At 38.6% G+C, this 20,938-nt stretch overlaps 1 protein-coding gene across 1 annotated transcript; it reads left to right on the top strand.

The window, feature by feature from the left end:
- Window positions 1-2,240: 2,240 nt before the first annotated feature.
- Window positions 2,241-2,722, top strand: LOC147507551 (uncharacterized). The gene is made up of 2 exons (XM_086596323.1): window positions 2,241-2,660; window positions 2,711-2,722. Exons 1-2 carry the CDS (start codon window positions 2,241-2,243, stop codon window positions 2,720-2,722), a joined length of 432 nt encoding a protein of 143 aa, XP_086452449.1.
- The last annotated feature ends 18,216 nt before the right edge of the window (window positions 2,723-20,938 follow it).

Here is a 20,938-nt window from a genome sequence, read left to right as displayed (position 1 = left end):
ATTATACTCCACGGAATATTCAAACAGTATCAAGTAACTAACAAAGTTTCTTTATCAAAAACAAATAAACTAAAAGTTAGGCAAATGCATTGTGGAAATCCTACTATTTGCTTCTAAAGATGGCTAGTAAAAAATTGATCTCTATATATACTACAACTACCATGTTGGAATGAAAAGTTGTTGGTAACAACATTAGGTTGCTCACGGAGTCTGCTTCCTCCTCTTCTCTGATATAAATGTTTTAGTGACCCTTGCTTCTGCTTGCAACATAAATAACTTTAATGCGCATCCGGGAACAGCTCAACCTACCCCGTGTTTGATTGGGAAAGGAGGGTCTGCAGAGGGCTCGTCCCCCCCCACCCTACGCTCACGTACTCATTCAGATAGCCCCACGACATATCCGCAAAAGGTTTTATCAAATCCCTCCGCTCTCCTTCGAAATGCGCATCCGGGAACTCAGCTTAGCCTGCCCCCTGTTTAATTCTGACACGAGGGTCTGCGGATGACTCATCCCCCCGCCCACCACACTCATTCAGATAGCCCCACAGCATATCCACGAAAGGTCTTCTTGAACCCCTATGCTTTCCTTCTGAATGTGCATCGGGAACAGCTCAGCCTGCCCCATGTTTGATTTGGACACGAGGGTCCGTGGAGGGCTCATCCCCCCCATACTTATTCGGATAGCCTAACAACATATCCACGAAAGGGTCTTCTCGAACCTCTCCGCTCTCTTTCGGAATGCACATCCGGGAACAGCTTAACCTACCCCATGTTTGATTCAGACACGAGGGTCCGCGGAGGGCTCATCCCCCCCGCCTCCTTCTAATGCGATCCGGGAACATCTCAGCCTACTCCCTGTTTGATTCGGATACGAGTGTCCGCAGAGGTCTCATCCCTCCTGCACTCATTCAGATAGCAACATGGCATATCCGCTAGGGGTCTTCTCGAACCCCTCCGCTCTCCTTCGGAATGTGAATCCAAGAACGGCTCATCCAGCCCACTATTTGATTCGGACACGAGGGTCCGCGGAAGGCTCATCCCCCCCATACTCATTCAGATATCCCCACGACATATTCGTGAAGGGTCTTCTCGAATGCTGAAGTTTTAGATTGTGGTAAGTAAGTGTTCAAAAGATTGAAGATGAGGTTCACCATAAATTGTTTAGAAGATGGATTGATGGGAGTTTATGAAGAAGAGAAGGTAATATTCTTAACTTTCATGACTTGTTTTTTATTGACTCAAACTTTGTATTGAAACTTCCTAAACTTAAATGAAACAACTTTGATTGATGAATGAAAACTTGTATTGAAAGATTGAAACATAAACTTAAAATGAAACAACTTTGATCGAAGATTGAAACATAAACTTGAAATGAAAAAGATTGAATTGAAGAACAAAAAGTAAAGAACAAGACTTGAATGTAAATGATTTGAAAAATAAATTCTAATCTACTCCTACATGACACTAGAATAATTCTAGGTGCATTCTCTCCTCCTACTTTTACAAAAGACTGATTTGCTGTCTTCCTCTACAATCAAGACACTTCACCATGCTACTTTATACTTTACTTTATGCTTTTGCTCTTGCTTTTTCATATCTTCTTGAGCAAGCTATGTTTTGAGCAAGTCTTCTTTTGTAGCAAGGTCATCCATCTATAGTCTTTTGAGTTAAGGACGTGACTTTCAGTTCTCTGGTTTTGAATAATTGACCTTTAACCTTTGACCTTTGACTTTGACTTTGACTTTTTCAACACTTTTCTATAGTAGCTTGAGTATTCATAATAAACGTTAATAAGGCTCCTTTTGTCACTAAGATGCAGCTTTTATGATAAGTGGTCTGAAATGGCCTGTAACCTGAAAAAGTCATTAAAAGCTATAAGTTGTCTTTTCATTAGGCGTAAGAAGGGTTGTAATGCAGTAAAATAAATGTAATAAAATGCACATTTGGGAGATGATCAACCACCCCCAAATAGTATTTTGTTTGTCCTCAACCAAGGATGAGTGAGAAAACTAAAATCATGATAAGAGCCCAAAATTGTAGTTTTAACCCTGTAATATTATTACATTTAGACCAATTATATTTATAATAAATAATATTTTAGGCTATGTAAACAAAGCTCCACTTGTGTCGATATTTTTAAAGTCTTTGTTGGAGCCACTATTCATGAACTCTGGTGTGAAAGAAACAGACGGAAAAAAAAGATCATCTCTATGACGTCCCAATAGCTAAGCTCAAAGATTATGGCCTCAATGAAGCTATATCTTCAGAAGAATCTGTCAGAAGTCAAAGACTCTTACTCCCTTCGAGCACTTGTTACCAGGTTGGGGCTGCAACTTAATTTCAAACCTCAGGAAGTACTTTGGTGCAAGTGGAAGTCAGCTGAACAGGAAGCTTTCATGCTTAACACAGATGGATCGGTCCAGCAAAATGGAAATGGTTATGGAGGGACTATTCACGATGACTTGGGCTTTGTTGCTCGAGCTTATGCAGGATGCTCTTCAAAGAATTATGTTATATATCAGGAGATCCAAGCCATAGCAGTTGGGCTTAAGCAGGCCCAAGATTTAGGTATTGAAAAATTGGAAGTCAACTCTGACTCTATGGGGGCCATAAACATCTTAAATGGTATGGAGCGATGTCCATGGTATTGTTCCAATATGGTAACCTATATTAGATGTCTTACAATCTCATTTGTAAAATGCTCTTTCAGTCATATCTTTAGAGAAGGAAATCGGGCAGCCGACTACCTTTCCAAGTTGTATAGATCGTCAGAAAAGAGTGTTGTTTTCTTTTCTCTTCCTCTAGATGAAAAGTTACATCATATAATAGAGGAAGATAGAATAGGTACTATGTATCCCCATTTTTCATCTAATACAGATTGAGGTCATAACCTCTAGCTTATTAAAAAAAAATGTTTATAATAAATAAAAGTTAGTACTGTTTACGTACTTTTATGTATTTCAGGTCTTGGAGTCAAATATGTGGAGAAATATGTCACTTTTGCAAAAGAAATGAGCGAAGGTTGGTTGCTAAGAAGTTCTATGGTTAAAGCCCAAGTTTGAAAGAGAAAAAAGCCTTCTTAAAGCCCAGTCAAAGCTGAAAAGTGAAAGTCAACGCGGGCAGAAATAGAGTATAAAAGTCAATAGAACTTCTGCAGGCCGTATCTTTGGACTCAGATCTCGGATTTGGGCCTACTATATGTTAAAACGATCGGCTCGGAAAGAGCTTTTTAATGTATTAGGTCATGATCCAATCAGAGGACCAAAAGTGGACGAAAATTTTATTAAAATAATTTCCAGCAGAAAAACCCTTTTTAGACTTAAGTAATTTGGTTTTGGGTTTGATTTAATGGCCCAAAACATAGCTCCAAAGCCCATGCATGAAATTGTAAACCTAGCCCTCTCTTATATAAAGAGGACTAAGGCACAACTCTAACTCTCTCTTCAATTAGTTAATAATTTAGTTTTCTTCTTTAGTTTTAAACCTAGTTATTGTTTTATTACCTTAGCCACCATACTACTAAAAGAAGGGATTTTTGTGTCACTCTTTTTTTAAGCTTTGTGTCATGATAAACGGGAAAATGATAGTTTTACCTACAAATAAGTAACGAGACTCAAACGTATGTAAAACTAAAGCTGATTCCTATTTTATTATCAAAGTTTTCTACTCTCGTTATCGTTCAATATAGTTGGAGTAGAAGATTCATTCCACTCCTAGCTCATTTAGAATTAATACTAACTAAGATTATCAGTCTATCCAAAGTCAATGAGAGTAACACGGAAATTATACTACGATGGAAATTATACTAACAAGATACAATAATTCAACTATGGAATACTAAATTGATAATATGATAAGGAATTAGGGGGGATTGATTCCACCTTAACTCGACTTAAACAACTAGCGAGGTATTGTCGTAATCCGAATTGCAATGCTTTCGCATAGCAATTGGGTCTTCCTAATCCCTAATTATTCATGGTAATCTTTACCAACTAACAACTAGCTTGTGAAACAATCAAACCCATTCTCATCGTGAACTAATTGCTTTCTAGAATGGAATGGAATATTATAAACTATTATACGCTAATCGAAATCAAGCTTCATCAAGGCTTCTTCAATCCTCCTCTAATGGAGGTTTTAGCCTTGAATCATTACGCTATCATTTCTCAAACAAGAACTCATAGAACAACCCATTATTGAATAAATGATTAACTTATAAATCTAATTTGAACAATAATAATAATGATTCCAATTAAATTAAAACAAGATTTAAAACTAATTTAGAACTAAGATGATGAATAACTACTTATCAAATTAAAACAAACTAATTATGAATTTAAGACAACTAAATCTAAATAAGAATTGAATCAAAAACTAAATTGAAATGAAAAACTAATTCTTTATTATAAAACTAAATTTGATTCTAAAATAATAATCTACTTTGTTCTAACTAATCTATTGGAATGGAAAAAACTAGATCTAAACTAAGTTATTGGATTCCTCGCTAACTAAAAAAACTAGATGCTTAAGAGCTGAGTCTTGTGTCTTCAAAAGGAGGAGACCAGATCCACTTTTTCGTGCATGGGCTTAGGAGCCATGTTTTGGGCCGGAAAATCGTGCCCAAAACCCAATATCTTCAATCCAAAGAGGCATTTTCAACTGGATTTAACTTCAATAGACTTTTCATCCACTTATGCTCCTCTAATTGGGTCAAGTCTTGGACCATTGGAAATCTCTTTCCAAGCCGGTCGTTTTGACATAAGGTAGGCCCAATTCCGAGGTCTGTGTCCAAAGATACGACCTACAATTCGGAAGTTCTGCTGACTTTTGTGCGTTGTTTCTGTCCGCGTTGACTTTGACTTTTAAGCTTTGACCGAGCTTTAAAAAAGCTTTTTCTCCTTGAATCTTGGCCTTTAATCACAAAACTTCTTAGGAACCAACCCTTGATCCTTTATCTCACAAATGTGACACATTTCTACACATAATTGACTCCAATGCTTGAAATGCATAAAAGTACGTAATCAACATTAAGGGGGTGTTTGGATCCTATTTATTTATTGCCAAAAAGTGTTTATTAGTGAAAAAAACATTTTTTGAAAAAATAAATGTGTTTGGTTTCTATTTAAAAAAAATAGTTTTTCAACCAAAAAACACTTTTTGGTCCCAAAAACTTGTTTTATGATAATTAGGTAAAACTTCTTTTTCAAGATAAAAAACTATTTTTCTTTGAAGAAAACACTTTGGGTGCGTTTGTTTACCAGGAATCGGACTTGAGGAGTGGAATTAACTGGAATCCTTTGTGGACTACTCACTTTTGGTTTATTTGGAGACATAGAATCTAATAGAATTGGATTCTAAATAGACTCCAATTCCTTTTATTAAGTCTTTGACAGACCCCTGTTAATCCAAAGGAATCCTAGACTATGGGAATCGGTTTTTTATTTCTAATCCTAAAATGGGGAAATAAACTAAAAATTGGAGTCTGTTAGAGGATTCTATACGGCAACCAAATACATTAATTGAAGTAGGAATTGAATTCCGATGATTTATAAACGTTTGCCAAATACACATTTTATAAGTTGGAATCAAATTCTATTATAATAGATTCCATTCCAATGGTTTCCTACTCCGTTCTATTCCTAATTAGTTTCCAGTCTCATTTGCCAAACACACTCTTTGGGTGCTAAAGGCAAATGAACTCTCTGGATGTTTTAGAATTTAGTGATTTATGCCACGATATGCCAAAATATATCGAGAAACATAATGCGAAATCTGATTTGATAAAATAGCTTTTAAGAAAAATCACAACCAAACATGTTTATTGAAAAACTATTTTTAGAATAAATACTTTTTCATAAAAATATTTTTTAAGAAAAAATGATTTTTTGAAAAAATGAGAACCAAACACCCACTAACTTTTATTTATTACTCGCATAATTGGTCTAAAATTATTATTGTTAAGGGGTTAAAACTACAGTTTTGGGCTCTTATCAAACCACCCCCAAACAGCATTTTGCTTGTCCTCAAGCAAATATGAGAAATTAGAATAAGTGACCAAAAATGGAGTTCTAACTAATCTCGTTTTGCCGAGTGCGATTGCATTGACCATATGCAACAAGGCCTTAAACCACTAGGAATTCCTTAGTGGACGAGTTATAGCCTCGTGAGAGTTTTCTAGTGAAGGTACTCACAAACTTCATCTATACTACAACGACTAAGAAATAAACCTATTGTGTCTTTATTTATGTCTCAATTATCTATACATCTCACTAGCAATGAATACAGAATAATCAAATCGAAACCTAAGCTAATATATGCATAATAATCAATCATCTACGAATAAACATATATACAATGAGTAATACTATGAAATGCACTAATAGGTCCGTTTCTGAAACTTTGGAATAGCGTCCTTAAGTAGGTCTTCACATAAAGTCAAGACAAAAATACTCTGATTTTTCCGCTCAAGTTTCGCTACTCCAGTGTGCAGTAGGCACACTTTACCTTACAAACTCAATGACACACAAGGAAGCCGAAGTCGATCAAACACATCTGTAACTTACTATCACACTAACATATTCCTAATTGAGCTAGAGATAGATCTTTATTAGGTGTTACGGGGATTAGGTGATGTTTTTAAGAATGAAGGAAATGGATATTCAAAAAGAACCAGTTTGAGATAATAGAGTTTTCATATCATGTAACTAGAGAAAACCTTGTTCTTTACTTTGCTTCTACATTTTGTTTCCATCCTTAGCCATTTTTTTCCTTTTTCGTTGGTTTTTGACTCCTTTGATTTTGTTTTTGGAGTTCTAACTCTTTATTTTTTTATTTTTTTTATTTTTTTTTCTTGGATGGAAACTTTCTTTTCTTATTTGAGGCACTAACAAATTCTTGGTTTCAAAGGTCTTTCTCTTTTCTATTCTTCATCTCTATTCTCAAACTCATTCAAAAATGGGTAGGTTTTTTTTTTTTTTTTTTTTGTTTTGTTTTGTTTTTGTAAAAGGGTAAAGGAATTGTGGTTTATGAAAGGCTAAAGAAAGGCTCAGAGGGGCAACCAGCGAAAAATAATTCATAGGTTTGAATTTTTTGCTATATTGATCCAAAGAGGGCCTAAATTCTCGCTTAGGATATGGTATAGTGATCAAGCAAGTGGACGTGTGATTTCTCTATCCAGATTTTACTTCTCCTTTGTGTCATTTCTCAAATATTTTACTCATATAAGGCTTTAGGCTATATTCTCACAGGATTTGTAGAATAAGTACTCTAGCCTAGATTTCAGAAACTTACTACCAAACATCATAGATACTCATGTAATATATTTATAGATAGATGCAAAGATTATTACGTACATATTAACCTAAGTTTCTAAAAACTATTCTAATACAAAAACTAATGTGAGACTTCTAGATTATTAAGAGCATAGAGAAAGAAAACAATACCAATATTCCTAAATGTATAGCATAACATATTTTATTTATATTTTTGAAATTTTTACTAGAAAACAAGTGCATATTATACATATCTATATCCTAACAAATGCCTTAAATTACGAGTGTTTCTATGCCACCCCCAAAGAAGAAGCATGCTTTGTCCTCAAAGTATTGAAAATAAAAAGGGTAGAAAAATATCATGGAAATGCGTGAAATCTGAAACATCTGCAAAACAAGGTTAAAAACATACTAATATAGATAAAGAAAAACATACGCAACTCTATATGAGTTCCACCCTGTTATGGGGTTACAAGAATCAAATTGCTTGGGACATAAGCAGACACTAACTGAAATTAAAAACTTACCTCTTATCCCCACGATTAAGCGTCATCCTCCTCTTCTATAAAAAAAGTGAGGTTCCTTCGCATCCTGCCATGCCATTATGATTTGCCAAGCCTTTCGTCGTGTATCATCAACCTGTGCTAACCTGTCAAGTGTTACTTGGTCTGATGGGGTGTAAGGAGCAACCAAATGAGGTTGCACCTGCCATCCCGGCCAAGTCATAACTCGAAATGAACGAACCACGCAATTGGTGGGTCTCATGGTTTCAACTCTAACCCAATCCGTGAACTGGGTACAGAATACAGGTAAACAACCGCGCATGATGTGACAAACCAAAACGGGCATAAGAAGATATTGATGCCTCATGATATGGGCTCTCTTTAGACTATCCACTAATACTCTCGGAATGTCATATCGGCGACGTCCCTCAGCTAAAGCAAGGAAAATGTCACCAGCGGTACTATTTGAAGAAGTAAACTGCCACTCCCCTAAAATATTCATTAGGATGAATAACATGGTGGTGCCTATATTCAGGGACAGGCTACCAAGGGCTATGTTATATCACCCTTGGTCCATCACACGAAACATCCCACCCCCACAATACTCATGGAAATATGCATAGTCATAGAGGTATGCATTATCGGTCATATATCCCCACGTGTGTATAGGATTAGGCAAGGGCAATCCCAAAACTAACACTACCAAAGACTTACTGAATTCCATTGTCGTGTCATTAATTGCAAGGGAAAATTTTTGTTCTCCATCATGGTTACAATAGAAATTAATATTATTGTAGAAATATGCAATAAGCTAAGGTGAATACGAGTCGTCATCACTTAATAATAGATGCTGCCATCCTAACTGCAAGATCCTGTCACGGAACCAACCTCCATAGGTCTCGCTTCCCAACAAGTCTTCGAACGACTGCTCAGGTATGACCGTTGGAGATGTCATCACAATAACTACTCTCTAGAAGAGCTGCAAATGGTCCTGGAACAACCCACAAAAAATCAAAAGTTTTCATGGCTACAAAGGTCAGGGTGCGGGTGGCGTTCAATTTTAGCCTTGGAAGGGCGCGGGTCGCGCTCAGGTGTAAATCAAGTTACAGTGTTTTCAGTGCAAGGTGCACTCATAATTGGTCTTGCTAGGGCGCGGGGCGCGCTCCGTGTGTGAAGAGTAGGATAAAGTGAAAAATAAAAGGAAAAATATAGAGGTTCAGGGTGAGAGATGAAAGTGAGATGTGTGGGTTTTGTGTGGAGAATGAAGGAAGTTTATATAGGGTTTTAGTTTCTAAAACGAATTAACAAGTTACCAAAAAAATTGAAGGCAATTATCGAAAACAAAATATTTCCAAAACCTAAAATGGAAACAACCCATATTCCTTATTCCAAAGCGAACCTAATATCTTTTAGGTTGAATTTAGAATAGCAACTTCTTAACTCATTGAAATTTCATCCTACCATAATATCTAATCATTGCCTTGTCAATATCGGCAACATTCCCAACACTCATCGCAAAATTACTTCTAAATTTGTGGATTATATAAAAACAAAGCTAAAACAAATAATACCACCCCCAAACAATTTGGGAAGGTGGGATTAATGTTAAAATTATCACATACGTAGAAAAGAACCACATTAAATTAAAATTGAAATTCAAAATACAATTAACTACCGAATTCAAATTTAACTACTGAATTTAACAACTTAATATCCAATCTACTAAAACATATTTTTGTCGGTCCAATTTTTGCGAATGAGATATGAAAACGATCAGGAGAGAATTTCCAATCCAATGATCCATAAAACACTTTATTCTAACCGTGGTTGACATATAAAAAGGTGAAAAATGCCTCGAAGCGCATGAATGACGTAAGTTATGCGAACAACTGAAATCTAAATTCATAGATAATGTCAACCCGAATCAAAATACGACTTAACGTCATAAGCAACAAAAATAGGAAGTTGAGCAAACAAGAATGGAAATACCAAACCCCACCCCCAAACAAATTTTATAGAACAGAGTTTAGAAAATTTGTTTTAAACGTGGGTCTTTTAAAGTCAGATTCCCGAGACTTCCTAAGTTACTATTTTTATGGTTTTAATATATATATATATATATATTGAATTGGATTAATATAAGGAAAATACTAAAACAATACAGACATAATTCACACCATAGAGAAACATGACTCAAAAACCAATAAAACATGCAAGAATGGAATGCGTGAATTACATTAAACGTGGTCTTAAGATCCAGTACTTACAACCACACACTCCATAGGGAGGGCCCAGTTACCTGAATGGTGCACTTACCAATATATGAAACTGAAAAGAAGTACACCAACAACAAATAAGGTTAGTCCTCATAGACAGGGTCCTGTAAAAGGACTTCCTCCACATCAGGGGACATTAACTTGTGGAAATGTTTTAACCGTTGGTCATTAACTTGAAAGGTACTATTGTCCTTGGGATTTACCAAGGTGATTGTCCCGTAAGGGGTGACTTCAGTAACCAGAAAAGGACCAGACCAACGGGTTTTTAATTTCCTGGGGAAAATATATAGACGGGGGTTGTGAAGTACGACCTTTTGACCTGCCACAAACTCTTTGCGCAAGATTTTCTTATCATGAACACGTTTCATGTTAGCTTTATAATCCTTTGCGAGATCATAAGAATCACTACGGATTTCTTCAAGCTCATTTAATTGCAACTTGCGCTTGACACCCGCTTCATCAAAATTGAAGTTAAGGCTTTTTATAGCCCACATAGCACGGTGATCCAATTCAACGGGCAAATGACAAGGTTTCCCAAATACAAGTCTAAAGGGAGAGATACCTATAGGAGTTTTAAAAGCAGTCATATACGCCCATAAGGCATCAGTTAAATGCTTAGACTAATCCTTCCTATCAGGATTTATAGTTGTTTCTAAGATTTTTTTGATTTCCCTATTGGAAACTTCTACTTGGCCGCTAGTTTGCGGATGATAAGGAGTTGCCACATTATGTGTAACTCCATACTTTTTAACTAGAGACGCAACAACTCTGTTGCAAAAATGTATTCCACCATCACTAATGATGGCTTTAGGAATGCCAAACCGATAGAAAATGTATTCCTTAACAAAAAACACAATTGTATTATGGACATTGCTACGGCAAGCCATGGCCTCTATCCATTTAGACACGTAGTCCACGACAACTACAATATATATGAAACCGTGGGAAACAGGAAAAGGACCCATGAAGTCAATGCCCCATATATCAAAAATTTCTACCACCATGATTGTATTTAATGGCATCATATTATGCTTTGTGATTCACCTAAGTTGCTGGCAACAAACACACATCTTGCAATGCACTTAGGCATCTTTAAAGAGGGTAGGCCAATAAAACCCACATTGAAGAATTTTAGTAGCTGTTTTCATACCACTAAAATGGCCACCACACTCTTTGTCATGGCAGAATGATAGAATCTCATTATATTCACATTGGGGAATACAACAACGAATAATCTGATCCGCACAATACTTAAAAAGGTAGGGCTCATCCCAGTAGTATAACTTAACTCTGGCTAAGAACTTCTTATATTCATTTCTTGACCAATCATCAGGAATAATATCAGAAGCTAAATAATTCACAATGTCAGCATACCATGGTGTAGGAAAAATAGCATACAGATGCTCATCAGGAAAAGAGTCCTATATGGACTTAGAATCACTATCATCATCATTTGTTAGTCTAGATAAGTGGTTGGCAACTACATTTTCGACCCCTCTTTTGTCCTTTATTTCTAACGTGAACTCTTGCAGGAGAAGAATCCATCGGATTAATCTCTGCTTAGCATCCTTCTTTGCGAGAAGGTACCTAAGGGCTGCATGGTCCGTGTAAACTAAAGTCTTAGAACCAACCAAATAAGGACGAAACTTATCTAAAGCATAAACAACAGCTAAGAATTCTTTTTCCGTAGTTATATAATTTCTTTGAGCATCGTTTAGGGTTTTACTAGCATAATAAATTACAGTGGACTTATTATCTAGTTTCTAACCTAACACAATACCAACGACATAATCACTAGCATCACACATAAGTTCGAAAGGTTTAGACCAATCGGGAGGCTGTATAATGGGTGCAGATGTTAAGGCAGATTTTAAAGTTTCAAAAGCCTGTTTACAATTAAAATTAAAATTAAAGATGGCATCCTTTAAAAGCAAATTAGTCAAAGGCCTAACTATTTTTGAAAAATCTTTGATAAAACGCCTGTAAAAACTTGCATGGCCTAGAAAGGCTCTAATATCACGGACAGTCCGTGGTATGGGTAGAGATGCTATCTTATCTAGTTTATCCTTATCTACTTCGATGCCATAACTAGACACAATGTGACCTAGCATTATTCCCTTTTTCACTATGAAATGAAATTTTTCTCAATTTAAAACCAGACTCTTCTCTTCAAATCGTGTCAAAACCTTAGACAGGTTAGATAGGCAGGCAGTGAAGGAGTCTCCATAGATAGAGAAATCATCCATGAAGACTTCCATGAAGCGCTCTACCATGTCACTAAATATATGAAGCATACACCGCTAGAAGGTACCAGGAGCATTACAAAGGCCAAAAGGCATTCCTTTATAGGCATACATTCCAAAAGGACATGTGAAGGTAGTCTTTTCTTGGTTATCAATATCTATAATAATTTTAAAATAGCCAGAGTAGCCATCTAAAAAACAATAAAAAGCATGACCAGCTAGACGTTCGAGCATCTGATCTATAAATGGTAAAGGAAAATGATCCGTCCGTGTCATGGAATTTAAACGTTTGTAATCAATACAGATCCTCCATTTCATAGGACCATGCGTGGAGACATATTCACCCTTAGCATTACGTATCATGGTAATCCTTGATTTCTTAAAAACTACATGAATGGGACTTACCTATTCGCTATCGGAGATTGGGTATATACTACCCGCATCGAGTAACCGTAGGACTTCTTCCCTGACCACCTCTTTCATGGTAGGGTTCAAGAGACGCTGAGGTTCGCGAGAAGTCTTTGCGTTATCCTCCAAATGTATACGATGAGTGCAAACATTAGGGTCAATTCCTTTAATGTTGTCTAGGGACCAACCAATCGCAGAACGATGTTCCCTAATTACCCTAATCAACCGTGCCTCTTCATCTGCAGATAACAGAGAAGATATAATTACTGGATGACTACCATCCGGATCAAGTTGAATATACTTTAACTCAGAAGGAAGATGTTTAAGCACTGGGGTGGAAGGAATGTCTATAAATGCTTCTAGAGGGTCCTCATCTTGAGTAATGAAGACTTGTTAGGTAGCAGGTCTTCAAACTCTGTAGATGAAGCAACAGAAGGGTCCAAGGTAGGTGTAGACTCGAATATGGTGTTGACTTCCTCTAAGTAGGAGTCATTGGCTAAATCTGAACTTCCAAAAGAAAGGAATTTATGCATCTGGTTTTCTAGAAATGTGTTATTAAAATATTCTTGAGCTAAGCTCTCGATCATGCTAACCTCCCCATCTACAGACGAATCTGGTAATTGTTTCATCATTTTAAAAACATTTACCTCAATAGAAAGATGGCCAAAAGACAAGGACATCGAACCATCGCGGTAATTTATAACTGCGTTGGCAGTTGCCAAGAAGAGACGCCCTAAGATGATCATAACAGAGTCGTTAACGACTTTCGTATCGAGGATGACAAAATTAGCAGGATAGTAGAAATCCTAAACCTTAACAAGCACATTTTCAACCACCCCCTTAGGATACTTAATAGATCTATCCGTTAATTGTAACGTCATTTTAGTAGGTTGCATCTCTTGTAGACCTATTTGTTTGTATAGATAATACGGGAGTAAGTTAACACTTACCCCCAGGTCTAATAGCGCGGTCGTCATGTGAGAATCTCCTAAGGTGCATTGTATAGTAGGACGACCAGGGTCCTTTATACTTAACGATTCCATTGTGTTCGGTTAAAGTCGGAAACTGTTCTGTTAAAAAGGCGTCTTTAGGAATATTTGTCTTACGCCTAGTAGTGCACAACTCTTTAAGAAACTTTACATGGTGAGGTAACTTTTTAATTGCTTCAAGAAAGGGTAGGTTTATCGTTAGATTTTTGAAAACTTTCCTAATTAATCTTCTCAAAATTTGTATCCTTGTTTAACATTGCTAATCTCTGGGGGAAATGGTGGTTTCTCCCTATATTTAATATATGGATCAACAGGATGTCTAACCTTGGCTTTCTGTTTCTTAGGTTGTGGTTTAACTGGTACCTCTACAGGGGTAGGATCTTCAGTTTCTATTTCGGTATCTAGTTCAATATCCGGTGTAAGGACTACTGGTGGGGTAACTATAGGCATAGTTACGGCGTTATCAACCACTCTGCCAGAACGAAGAGTGGTGATGGCATTTAGCTCACCTACGTTTGCATTTTATGTACTAGTATTACCATTTACCTCAAAGGCTGTGTTTGTTATTTTAGGATTAGGTATCGCTTGACCTGGAAATACACCTTTTGGTTGTACTTTCTCTTGTGCTAACTGCTGTAAGGAAAGTTGGATGGCTTGTAAAATCTGTTGTTAGGTTTGCATAAAGGCATCGAAACGATCCGGTTGTGGAGGAGTGTTTGCTATAGGTTGTGTGATAGGAACTATGTCACGTTGATTATTTACAGGTGGGTTGAGATAGTTATGATTAACTGGAACGATACCTCTATTAACAATATAATTTTTATTGTTATAATTATTATAATTACCCTGACCTTGTCCTTGACCTTGTCCTTGTCCTTGTCGTGGTGGAGCTTGGTTGTAATTGTTTGCTGGCCTAACATTTTGATTATTAAACCCTAGAGGTGTAACTTGTTCATTATTTCTCCAACTGAAGTTGGGATGTTGTCTCCAAGGGGTGTTAGGAATAGGATAGCTATTAATTGAGCAAACATTATCTTGTTGTGATGTTTGTTGTTCATAAGCGAGAGAATAATAGGAGTCGGGATGCTCAGGACTCAAACAGAAATTACATGGATTAGAGTTAACATTCATGACGGGGATATGCTTTTGTTGAACAGAAATAGCTTCTACCTTTTTAGTGAGAGATTTGATTAAATTTTTAAGCTCAAGATCGGATTTAACCTCAAACATACTGGTAGCCTTAACTGTTGAAGAAGAACTAGCGGAGCGGGGGATATCGTCACTACCCCCCCCCCCCCCCAGTTATTATTATGCTTTGTTTGATCTTCTAAAAACTTATAAGCCTCTGAGGCTCCTTTATTGAGGAAACTACCCCCATTCATTATGTCAAGGACCTCTTTATGGTGGTGTGAAAGTCCTTTGAAAAAGGCACGAACTAACGTGTCTTTCGTGAGGTTATGGTGTGGACACCCTATAAGAAGATCAGTGAAACGATTCCAAGCCTCCGAAAAGGATTCATAAGGATTCTATCGAAAAAAAATGAATCTTGGAAAGCATTTCATCTATCTTCAGTGGTGGGTAAAAATGTTCCATAAATAGTTGAACAAGTTTGGCCCATGAGTCCATAGAATTAGGCGTTTGGGCAGTTAACCAAGACACTACCTTGTCGGCTAGAGTGAAAGGAAAAACCCTCAGTTTAATTTGTTCAGCACCAACCGTAGAATGGTGGAATATGGTAAGGACTTATTCAATCCTACGCATATGCTGATAAGGTTTTTCATGGTCTAACCCATGAAAAACAGGTAACAAATTAAATATATTTAGGGGGATTCGGAAATCCCCCACTGGGTCTGCAAGAACGATGCAAGATTTTTGGCTATCGTTCAAGGCTTTGTAAAAGTCAGAGAGAGGAGACTCTCTTTCTTCAGCCATTATTCCAGGTGTAGTGTGTGGTATACTAGATAGGCTTGTGTGTTGAAGTTCACGATAGATTACATTAATTGTTTTTCTCTACCTGGCCTTAATCTTGTGCAAGGCTAAAACCAATCTTAACTAAACACGACAATCGTCAAAACAATCCTGATATGCTAGTATAAACCTCTAACAGGAGATGCGATGAGTGGAAGAAAGAAGTACATGAATGCCTCCTTGCTTCGCTTATGAATAATGTCTTGTATACGCGAGCTAAGTGTGTTTAACAAGTCAGTTAGAAACACTGAATAACTTGAAGTAATGAAAGTTTGAACTAACCAGTGAAAATCGAGCTGTTAAAAAAGAGGGCGCGGGTCGCGCTCAGGTGGAACTCGAGTTACAGTGTTTTGAGCGCAGGTGGCGCTCAAACTTTGCCTTGTATGGGCGCGGGTCGTGCTCCTTCCTAGCTCGAGTTACAGTGTTTTGAGCATAGGTGGCGCTCAAACTTTGCCTTGTTTGGGCGCGGGGCGCGCTCAGGCTTGCTCTTGGAAAAAATTTTAGTTTCTGAATCAGACAATCACGATTAGAACCAAACAAGGGTGGGTGGGTTTAATGGGACTTTGGGATGACTAACAATACTAATGTAAACAATTCTAAACATAACAAAGATGGCAGCGGCGCCATTTGATAAACAGTAAAAATGCTAGTTTTACCAACGCGTAAGCGACGAGACTCAAACGTAAATAAAACTAAGGCTAAAGCGTGGCTTGCTTAAAGGTTATCAAAGTTTTCTACTCTCGTTATCGTTCAATATAGTTAGAGTAGAAGATTTGTTCCTCTCCTAGCTCATTTAGAATTAATGCTAACTAAGATTATCAGTCTATCCAAAGTCAATGAGAGTAATACATAAATTATACTACGATGGAAATTATACTAACAAGATACGATAATTCAACTATGGAATACTAAATTGATAATATGATAAGGAATTATGGGGGATTGATTCCACCTTAACTCGACTTAAACAACTAGCGAGGTATTGTCGTAATCCGAATTGCAATGCTTTCCCATAGCAATTGGGTCTTCCTAATCCCTAACTGTTCATGGTAATCTCTACCAACTAACAACTAGCTTGCGAAACAATCAAACCCATTCTCATGGTGAACTAATTACTTTCTAGAATGGAATGGAATATTATGAACTATTATACGCTAATCGAAATCTAGCTTCATCAAGGTTTCTTCAATCCCCCTCTAATGAAGGTTTTAGCCTTGAATCATTACGCTGTCATTTCTCAAACAAGAACTCATAGAACAACCCATTATTGAATAAATGATTAACTTATAAATCTAACTTGAACAATAATAATAATTATTCTAATTGAATTAAAACAAGATTTAAAACTAATTTAGAACTAAGATGATGAATAACTACTTATCAAATTAAAACAAACTAATTAGGAATTTAAGACAACTAAATCTAAATACAAATTGAATCAAAAACTAAATTGAAATAAAAAACTAATTCTTTATTATAAAACTAAATTTGATTCTAAAATAATAATCTACTTTGTTCTAACTAATCTATTGGAATGGAAAAAAACTAGATCTAAACTAAGTTATTGGATTCCTCACTAACTAAAAAAACTAGATGCTTAAGAGATAAGTCTTGTCTTCAAAAGGAGGAGACCAGATCCACTTTTTCGTGCATGGGCTGAGGAGCCATGTTTTGGGCAGGAAAATCGAGCCCAAAACCCAATTTCTTCAGTCCACAGAGGCCTTTTCAGTTGGATTTGACTTTAATAGACTTTTTATCTACTTCTACTCCTCTAATTGGGTCAAGACTTTCTAATCCGGTCGTTTTGACTTAAGGTATGTCCAATTCCGAGGTCTGAGTCCAAAGATACGGCCTTCGGAAGTTCTGCTAACTTTTGTGCGCTGTTTTTGCCCGCGTTGGCTTTGACTTTTCAGCTTTGACCGGGCTTTAAAAAAACTTTATCTCCTTGAATCTTGGCCTTTAATCACATAACTTCTTAGCAACCAACCTTTGCCCCTTTATCTCGCAAAAGTAACACATTTCTGCACATAATTGACTCTAATGCTTGAAATACATAAAAGCATGTAATCAGCATTAACTCTTCTTTATTACTCGCATAATTGGTCTAAAAGTATTATTGTTAAGGGGTTAAAATTATAGTTTTGGGCTCTTATCATGTCACTTTCTGAATAAAAATGACACACAAAAGTCTTTTGTGTCACTTTTTTTAGAACATTGGATTGGTTGTCACAATAAAATGATTTATCTCAGTCATCACAATAAAATGATTTATCTGTGTAGTGAGCCCATAAAGAGATAAAGCATAAAGAAAAACATATTGTACAAGGCAAATAACACAACCATTACAAGCAAAAGGAGGCAATAAGTCCTCATCAAACATCATGAGGGGGAATAAGAGGGAATAAAGTGTAGCGTAACAAGTGTGGCAAAAAACAATGGCAGTGGGTACAAATACAAGGCACAAAGAAACTATTCTAAAGACAAGGGACATCTAAACTTCTTCTTGAATCACTGCATCAGCGGCCTCCTCAATAACAACGTCCGCAGCCGCATCATTGGCCCCAGCTACCAATTCCGCTACCTCGGGAACGGTGACCGCGGTAAAGGGGGTAAGATCCACGGATGCCACCGCGACCTCGGACCCAGGGGTAGATACAGGGGCTTCGGGAAGGAGGCGGCCTTTTTTGATAAGCCTGTCATACTCCTCTTTGATCTTCTTAGCTACCCTCTTCTCTGCCTGGGCCCTGAAGTGATCCTGGAGCTCATCCATGTCAGATTCATGTTGTTTGAGGAGGGCTGATGTATCTTCCTTATGTTTCTGGGAGAGAGATGAGGTGGCTGCATTGTGTTGCGATAGGAGGGTTTCGCGCTGATTACTCAGGAGGTCATTAACCTTATCCATATAGGCCAGGTGGGAGGCCTCAGTGGACTTGAGTTTGTCCTGGGCTCTGAGCTTATCCAACTCCACGGCCTTACTAAGTTGTCCAAGTCAGGCAACTTCTGTCTCCAGCTGTTCAACTTTGGACCTAGCGCCAAAGAGGTCGCGGATCATGTACGAGATATCCAGACTCATCTGAAAGAGAGGACAATCTGGAAGAGAGGACAAGGGTCAGGCAACCTAGAAAAGAGGAGGAAAGTTATCTAGTGCGAGGAAAAGAATACCTTCTCCCAGCCAGTATAGAACGAGGTTCTGTGGTGATCAAAGGAGCCACCTTCTGCATAAGCAAGGTCTTTAGGAAGGTGAGACCCATAGAACAGGGAGGAGGCCACTGTGGGGTTCTCCAGGGCCGAATCATTGGTATTAATGATGTGATTCCGGACCTTGAAAGTGGGGCAGAAAGCAGGGGTAGAGTCAGCAGCCCCTTTACCAGACCTGAGAGCTAGCTCCTTACCATGTCGCTATTTTGGGCGGACGGATGCAGCAGGTACTGTAGTAGGTAGATTGGCGGGGAGTTCATCAAAACCAGAATGCTACAGACGCTTTGAAGCTGGGCCAGGGGATGAGCGGGCAACCTCGATGACAGCATCTTCATCCGAGTCGCTGTCAAATAGCTTCCGTTTGTTAGCACCCATGTCGGAAGGAGGGGAAGCCATAGATGGAGAATGAGGAGACAGGTACTGATCTTCCCAAGTGGTCAGGGATTGGTAAGAGGGGTGAGCCACGGAATGAGAGGGGGAGTTGGATGAGTGAGGTGGGGGCTGGCATGTAGTGACTGTAGGGTGTTGGGATTTCTTGGGATGGCGTCTTTTTATGAAGGGCGGTGAATTTCAAGGTTTTCTTTCCTTCGGTGGAGGGGGGCGAAAAAAGGGGGCAGTATACCCTCCAATGACCTTCAGTTGGGGGTCGGACAACAGTGGAGTGGCGGTGCTAGGATCAATTCCAAGGACTGTGGATTGAGAGGGTCCAAGATCGCAGAGCTTCTGGAAAATGGTGGAGGAAATGTGGTCGTAGGGTCGCGACTTCGAGTCTGGGCGCCAACCTGCAAGAAAGAGTTGCAAGATCAGATAATGAACCAAGGTACATACACATCGAAGGATAAATAAAAGGGGGACTCACCACTGGGAAGGAAAGCCAGATGATTAAGGTTCAGTTTAGGAGGAAGATCCATGGATAGGAAGTTCCCTGAGATATACAGCGGATAATGGTGCCACACCTTGTCCGAAGAGGTGACACGGAGGACAAAATGTTGTTTTCTAGGGCGGACACAGAAGGAATGATAGCCCACACTGACATCCTTCAATGCATGCTCTTTTTAATGTAAAAGTGAGCGATCATGTCGCGAACCGTTATCTTGGGAATCCCAGATCTGTTGTAATGGTTCACGGCATACATGACCCTCCAGAAGTTGCCAATGCCTTGGCAAGGGGGGATGTTAAAGTGGTTACACACCTCGACGTCTAGATGGGTGAGGGGAAAGTGAATCCCAGCAATGATTTGCCCTACCGTGGCCACGAGACACCCCGATTTGTAAGGGACCAAATAGGGATAGTAAGTTAGGTCAGGAACGTGTTCTAAGGTGATGTCAGCAGGAATACTGTAGGCCGCCTTAACCGCCTCTAGGTTAGGTTTACGACTGCGTGGGGGAGGCGGCGGAAGGGCAAGGGGTTGTTCGGAGGTGGAGGGGCCTCGGTCGGATCAAGGGGAGGGGGAGAGGCAACACTGCGAGAAGGGGAGTAGGAAGAGTCGTCGGATCTGGAATCCAACATTTTGGGGAGGACTTCAAGGAAGAAGACACACAGTCACAGCAGGTGGGAGAGGGAGGAAAAAGAAAATCGCAAATTAAGGGGGAAATGCATAATACAAAAAGAAAAGGGAAATAGAGAGGGAAGAAGACCAACCTGGGGAATGAAGGAGAGTGGCTGACACAGGAGCTGGAGCACAAAGAAAATTGAGGGGACGACCACGCGCTTGATCGGAGCAACCAAAAGATGCAATGAGTAAAGGGGGTGAGAATAAATGTAGAGGAGAGTAAAATGAGAGAGAAGGAAGAATCGAGCGGGCTTTTATAAAAAGGAAGGGTAAAACCGTAATTTGGGAGGAGCTAAAATTGAGGAGACCTCAAAGGGACCAGCCAGGGGATGACGCATGGAGACACGAGAATCGAAGAGGCGGAGGTCGTAGGCACATGGGGAGTGCGTGAATCCAGCGATGCAAAGGAGGAGGAAGGCCATGACCGACATCTAGAATACGTCGGACTCTCCCCCCCCCCCGATCGCAGGAGGATCGCGGACTCGAGAGGGGGCATCTGTGGTGGTAGGATAAGAGCCCAAGGAGATCAG

The sequence above is a fragment of the Coptis chinensis genome, chromosome 3 (genome assembly GCF_015680905.1).
Source record: "Coptis chinensis isolate HL-2020 chromosome 3, ASM1568090v1, whole genome shotgun sequence".
Classification (NCBI taxonomy): Eukaryota; Viridiplantae; Streptophyta; class Magnoliopsida; order Ranunculales; family Ranunculaceae; genus Coptis; species Coptis chinensis.
The sequence above is the reverse complement of the archived record's forward strand: the minus strand, read 5'-3'. Positions and strand labels throughout refer to the sequence as shown.